We start from the raw sequence: 7,262 nt of genomic DNA, 5'->3' as shown, positions 1-7,262 counted from the left end.
TGGGCCGGGGGGGAAAAGGGGGGGGAGGCCGGGGGGGGCGACACTGCCCCCCAACAAATGTGTGGCACGGTGAAAAAAAAAAAAAAAAAAAAAAAAAAAAAAAAACACCTTTTCATTTGTATAGCACTTGACTATTTTCTTTTTTTTTTTAATTAAAAAAGATTTTCATTTTTTAAATAGAGATGGGGTCTCACTATATTGACCGGGCTGGCCTCAAAACTCCTGACCTCAAGCAATCCTCCCATCTCAGTCTCCCAAAGTGCTGGGATTATAGATGTGAGCCGCTGCGCCCAGTCAGTTATTTTTAAATAGAGTTGTGTCTGTTGTATCCTTTGAGTCTTATCACTATAAATCTGTGAGAAGGTAGGTGAGACATCTCTTTTTTTATACATGAGAGGGAAAAAGCTGAACAAAAAGCAGCTAAAAGACCTGCCCAAAATTGCACAAGCTGGCAGAGTGTAAAGAAATCTCTTATATACAGACCCTTACTACATATTTGAATGAATCAATGACGGCATTTGCTTAAGTTGATGAAACATACGAGGAATGGGCCAGAACTTCTGATTTCTGGTCAAGCATTCTTTTTACCTGTTTCTGTATAGAATTGTTATAATTTGGGGCTAATAAATCTTTGCATGAAAGGGGTTGGTGGGTACTGTATCCCGTGAATATAAGTGAAAAGTCTTTCTAAGTCAGTGGTCACAAATTTGCCCGGTCTAAGGAATTACCTGAGGCATTTGTTAAGCATGTGGATTTCCATACCCTCAGGAGATTCTGATTCAGAAGGGCCAAAGTGGAGCTCTGGAATCTGTGTGTTAAACAACCAACCCAGGTGCCTCTTAGGATATACTGGGTTTGGGAAATGTCTAAGCCTTAAGGCACTGGCAGAGGTAAGGGGTTATTTGATCAGGAAACTGCTGCCCCTCTTAGGGTAAATTCTGGAAACTTTATTTTGACTTTCCTTTCCTTTAGCCATGGACGCATCATATGATGGTACTGAGGTAACTGTCGTGATGGAGGAAATTGAGGAAGCCTATTGTTACACCTCTCCTGGGCCACCCAAGAAGAAGAAAAAGTATAAAATACATGGAGAGAAGGCCAAGAAACCCAGGTTAGCCAACACAATTTGGTTGCTGCTAGCATTTGTAAACAGAAGTTGCTTGGAGAGCTACATTGAGGAAAACTTTTAAGACTCTTTGAAAAAGAATGTTATTATTGAAGTCCTGGGTCGAGGGACGGGGAGTGGGAAGTGAAGGGATTTCTGCCAGCATTGCTATTACTGGCTAGACTTGGCTTTTGTTTTCAAATTGTCACAAGAAATTGTACCATACGGATGGTAGAAGCTAGGTACAAAAGAGCTACATTATTTATTATTATGCCATTGTTGTTATTTAAACATTTAAAACAAAGCATTAATAAAATTACAAAATTAGAAATAAGGCCGGGTGTGATGGTTCATGCCTGTAATCCCAGCATTTTGGAAGGCCGAGACAGGTGGGTCACCTGAGGTCAGGAGTTCAAGACCAGCCTGACCAGCATGGAGAAACCCCATCTCTACTAAAAATATAAAATTAGCCAGGCGTAGTGGCGCATGCCTGTAATCCCAGCTACTTGGGAAGCTGAGGCAGGAGAATCAGTTGAACCTGGGAGGCGGAGGTTGCAGTGAGCCAAGATTGTGACATTGCACTACAGCCTGGGCATCAGGAACAAAACTCCATCTCAAAAAAGAAAAAAGAAAAAAACCACACAAAAAGAAATAATACCAATTACATCTGTACACAATATCCAAATTGTAGCTCTAATTTCACTCTTGACTGTGAATACCTCAAACTTGCTGAAACTACCAGCATTGGTCATTTTGATTGGTCTGCTTGCTTCCCTCTCTCACCCATGTGGAGATGCTATTGACCAGATTGGTGACCAAAGGCTGCGTAGAGGAATACAGAGTGTGAGTGATAACCAGCCCCTTGAGGAAGCTTTCCCTGAGAGTGGAATGACAGGACAGGACGCCTGTATCTTTCTTTGCTTCTGTTGGGTTTCAAATCATTCCTGCACAAAAGGTGATCTTTAAGAAAGCCAGTCAAATGAGCCTTTGCCTCCAGGTTTCTGAAGAGAAAACAGCCACTTGCTATCTTTACCATTCATTTTCCCCTACTCCCTTGGAGCCCCTTATCTTCCTGGATAGTTACTCCTGACTGTAATATACTGGCTCCAATGTAGTAACTTTAATATGGTAGCTTATATAGGCATTTCTCCTATACCATGAATTTTTATATTACAAACTGAATGTAATATAATTTGTGTTGTACTGACAGCTATCAGTTATAATCAGAAATAAGATTATAACTTATTATCTCCATCTGAGGATGTTATTTAAATGTTGCTTTGCTTCACTTTCAGTCCTTATTTAGATAAATGCTTAGAAATGAGAAGCTGGGTTTTATCAACCTCTTTACTACCCATACCTTAGCATAGTAGTACTTACTGGTTAAATGATGGAAAGCCTGAAGAAGTCATTGCTTCCTCAGGTCTGCTTACCTCCTGTACTATTACGACATCTACCTGAAAGTGCAGCAGGAGCTCCCCCACCTCCCCCAGTCTGAGATCAATAAGAAGATTAGTGAGAGTTGGAGGCTTCTCAGCGTGGCCGAGAGGAGTTACTACTTGGAGAAAGCCAAACTAGAGAAGGAAGGTTTGGATCCTGTAAGTAATTTTTTTTTTCAGCTATTTTTTCCACTGGTTCAGTGATGAAGGCCTTAGGGAAACGAAGCCCCTTGTTCTATTTCCTTTTCTTTTTTGGGGGAAACTTTTATCATTTTGTCCTTCTTGACTCTGAGCTTACTTGTTTCCATTTTGATGATGCCCTGCACTCTCTTGTCCTCTTCGGTTGCAGCAATACGTGGAGCGGACATTTTTTGTGTTTTCTACAGTGAGCCTTAGGTTCCTTTTCTAAATTGTAGTGTAACTTGGAGCCCTTTGTAGTTACTATAATATAGTAGCTTTAATGTAGTAACCTTAATATAGTAGTTTGTATAGGCTTTTCTCCTACGCCTTGAGTTTTCATATTACAGATTGAATGTAGTATATTGTACTAATTGCTGTCAGTTATAATCAGGAATAAGGCTTGCATGTTTAGAGGTAGACAGAGCTGCTTGTGTAATACAGTACCACATTATTTTGTTAGCACTGGTGGTTGGAAATTATGCTAAAAGCAAAAATGCCAGTAAAGCCAAAGATGGTGGAGAAGACCGAGGCTTTGGGTGCTTGGGTTAAAGGACTAACAAGGAAGCATTTAGATTTATGTCTGTCAGCATTTTCTTATTTCTAGTACACAATAACAAAACACACTGACAGCTATTTAAACTGCTGGGTTTTTGTTTTTTTTGAGGGTATCCCTGTCGTGGCATACACTGCTGTTTTTTTAAACTGAAATTCCTGCAGGAAGAATAACCTTGCTGTTGCAGACTGGAATCTTTTAACCTTAACTCCTTATTTCAATAGAAACAATTGTCTGTAACTTCTGTTTTGGTGGTGTAGAGCAACAGCAACAACTATGTTATGGCAAAACAGGTTTTATTTTCTCTTGTTGGAGCCCATCTGCTACTGCCGTTTAAATTATTTTGTGCTTATTGGCCTGGCATTCTTCTTTCTGGGAGAGCTTTGTCTTACCTACAGGCTTGGAGATGCTACTCTGTGCTCCCTCCTCTAGGTGATTTGTTTATTTAACAGTGAATCCGGGAAATAATCCCTGTAGTGGATGATGAAGTCTAAGAAAAGTTTATCTACTCCCTTCGGTTTCCTTACTATAATAAAATCAGCAATCTAGGCCGGGTGTGGTAGCTCATACCTGTAAATCCAGCATTTTAATAGGCTGAGGTAGGAGGATCACTTGAGCCCAGGAGTTTAAGACTAGCCTGGGCAAGATGGCGAAACTTTATCTCTACAAAAAAAAGTGGTGGGGGGAAAGATTAGCCAGGCATGGTGGCACGCACCTGTAGTCCCAGCCACTCAGGAAGCTGATGTGGGAGGATCACTTGAGCCCGGGAAGTTGAGGTTGTAGTGAGCGGTGATTGTGCCATTGCACTTAGCCTGGGCAACAGAGTGAGACTCTGTTTCATACACACACACACACACACACAACACAGTCTGTCTTTATCATGCACAATCTTTTTGTGCATGTTAAAGAAAATCCTATGTAATCCTGGAGTGATTTGGTTTTTAAAACTATACACTAATGTAGATCATTATCAAGACTTTAAAAAAATTTAAATCGTCTGCAATGATTCTTCCTTATTTACATGCTTATTTATATCTACCACTATCTCTGCCACTGCCACCAAGAACATGAATAGGTTAGTTCTGATAATAGCTGAGTGACCATTGTAACTTTTGAGTCTTGGTTTCCTCATCTGTAAAATGGCAATAGTCTCTTCTCATAATGTTTAAAATAGGTAATGTAAATCAGCTAGCTGAATTCTTCATAATACTGACAAAATAAATATTACCCTTTAGTAGATTAAACATTCAGTGACCATATAATAAGGAAAAGTGGCATTTATTGAGTACCTGAAATGTACCAAGCCTGAGTGAAGCTTTATTTGCTGGGTTTGACCTCTCCCAGACTGCCTGGTGTGATGAGAAGACACTCAGTGTCTTCATACCTTAGGAGCCTGTCAGAGCCCTGTGGCAGGCCTCCTCCTCAGCAGCCCTTCAGGTCTCTTGCCAATTGCAGGTTCCAGTGTTATGCCTTCTAGTCTATAAAATGATTATCATTCAGGCCTTCCAGGTTTCTTTGTGCTTGGATTTGTTAAGTCCAGACCATCCTATGTGTATTTGCCACCATTTAGTCTCGTTCTCCTTACATGGCTGCTTCAAAGGTTGGCTTGAGAATGCCATTTCCCCATTACCTCTCCAATAAAGGCTCCATAAAAGATTCAGTCCATCTGCTTTTATGTTTCGTCTGAGTGCTGCTTTTAACTTTTCATTTCTGAGTGCTTCCTTTATGCCTTAAGTAGTCTCATCGACTTCTTGCTTTTGATTTATTGAAGAATCCTTTTGTAGTTGACTTTAGCGTTCCTTTTAAAAGATACTTCTGAAATTATTTTTTTGTTCTGTTTAATTTCAGGTCTCACTTATCTGTTCACTTTGAACTTTTCTGTTTTCTTTATTAGGTGCCTGTAAATTGAAAAAATAAAACATAAATGACTTTTTCTTGGTGCCAATTAGCCATTCAGGGCTGTGCTTTTCAGTACCTGGGCTTGATACTTAGAAGACCTGGCCTGGAGTCCCAGCTTTACTGCTTACTAATTGTGTGTTTAGGGAAAGTTTACCTCCCTGAGTTTTATCCTAAATTTTGTCATTTGTTAAATGGGAATACTAATCTTATCTAACATAATAGTGTTGTTTTTAAGATAACATCAGATAATGTGTTTGAAAACATTTTCTAAACCTGAAGATATTGGGTCATTGTTAGTTTTCACATTTTTTTCCTTAGTGTATTCAGGACCTTATCACATAACCCCTTCTATATATACTTTCTCTCATGAAGGCTTCTCATGAAGCCCCTTAGCTTTGTGATCAGTTCATCTTCTTCTTTGTAAGTCTGGGGAAAACCAGTGAAGTCAGAATGCTTACTTGCTGCCTTGAGTTTCATCTTAGCCTGTTAACTTGTATTTTATGCTTTTTGGGTTTTTATTGAGCGTTATACATTCTAAGGTTTGAATCTTATGCTACTTTGGAATCCTAAAGTGTCAGAGCTCAAAAGGAACTCATAAATTGCCAGATTCAGCTCCCTTGTTTTGCAGATGGGGCAGCTGAGCCCTCAGGAGGGGAAAGGATTTGCTCAAGGCTATTCTAGCCTCAGGTTCCAGCTCACAGTTTCATATGGCAAGACCAGTGCCGTTTCCAGAGTTCAGTCTATGCTGTTTCCCGTGTGATTGAGTGAATAAGCTACATTGGCTAAAGTGTGATTCAAATGAAGATGACACTGCTGTTGACAGGGGCTGACATTATCTGAATTAGGTCAAGAGAGTAGAGTTTTTCCAGTCCCTTTTGCAGCGGGGGGGAAAAAAAGGTCTTACATACACACACACACACACACACACACATATATATGTATGTATGTATGTATATATCTCCACGTGGTCTTAGTCCATTTAACTTTGCTTGTCTCCCCCTTCCTGGCTTCCTCATCCTCAGAACTCTAAGCTCTCTGCACTGACTGCTGTGGTTCCGGACATCCCAGGTTTCCGCAAGATCCTCCCACGCTCAGATTATATCATCATCCCCAAAAGCAGCCTGCAGGAGGACCGGAGCTGCCCTCAGCTAGAGCTGTGTGTGGCTCAGAACCAGATGTCCCCGAAAGGACCTCCTCTTGTGTCCAACACTGCCCCGGAGACAGTGCCCAGCCATGCAGGCATGGCAGAGCAGTGCCTGGCTGTGGAGGCCCTGGCTGAGGAGGTGGGAGCACTTACCCAGTCAGGTGCTGTACAGGAGATTGCCACCTCAGAGATCCTCAACCAGGATGTGCTCCTAGAGGATGCTTCCCTGGAAGTAGGAGAGAGCCACCAACCTTACCAGACAAGCCTGGTAATTGAAGAGACCTTGGTGAATGGCTCCGCAGACCTCCCCACTGGAAGCCTGGCTGTGCCCCACCCCCAGGTTGGAGAGAGTGTATCAGTGGTAACAGTCATGAGGGTAAGTGGCTTTGGTACTGGTGTCTTTGGCTTCGTCTAGAGTTACTTAAAGGGCAGCTAGCACCATGCAGTGTGATTCCAGAGCAGTGGTAATCAAGAACACTGACGTGACGCTTCTACTGATACTGCAGTTTGAATGTTTCTTGCCCCTGCGCTCACTCCAGAGTTCTTTGGAATTTCTCAGGCACTCTTACCAACTCTACCCAGCTTAGCCAGAATTTTCTTCACATGAGATGGTTCATAAGCTACATTAGCAAGAAAGCTGCAAATTGTATTTGAGTTATCCATGAGTCAAAGCTAGGATCTGTTAAGCAATTTAGTATCAGTCAGGGTTTTGTTTTCTGAAGACTGCTTCCTTTTCTTGAAATGGGATGTCACTCTGTTGCCCAAGCTGGTCTTGCATTCCTGGGCTTAAGCAGTCCTCCTGCCTCAGCCTCCCAAGTAGCCAGGATTATAGGCTTGTGCCACCACACTGGCTCCCTGAAGACTATTTCAGCAAACAATGGCACCTTGAACAGTGTACAAGAATTTTCACACAAGACCTGTACCAAGGTCTTCCTGGGTTCA

General features: G+C 41.6%; 1 protein-coding gene across 2 annotated transcripts in view; it reads left to right on the top strand.

The window, feature by feature from the left end:
* HMGXB3 (HMG-box containing 3) overlaps positions 1–7,262 on the top strand; it is a 53,766-nt gene that overhangs the window by 4,344 nt on the left and 42,160 nt on the right. For both annotated transcript variants that reach the window (XM_023227074.3, XM_023227075.2), the window contains exons 2-4: positions 973–1,111; positions 2,529–2,703; positions 6,199–6,696. In XM_023227074.3, the coding sequence (XP_023082842.2) occupies positions 973–1,111; positions 2,529–2,703; positions 6,199–6,696 (812 nt within the window). The remainder of the gene's footprint in view (positions 1–972; positions 1,112–2,528; positions 2,704–6,198; positions 6,697–7,262) is intronic.

This window comes from Piliocolobus tephrosceles, chromosome 4 (genome assembly GCF_002776525.5).
Source record: "Piliocolobus tephrosceles isolate RC106 chromosome 4, ASM277652v3, whole genome shotgun sequence".
Taxonomy (NCBI): Eukaryota; Metazoa; Chordata; class Mammalia; order Primates; family Cercopithecidae; genus Piliocolobus; species Piliocolobus tephrosceles.
The sequence above is the reverse complement of the archived record's forward strand: the minus strand, read 5'-3'. Positions and strand labels throughout refer to the sequence as shown.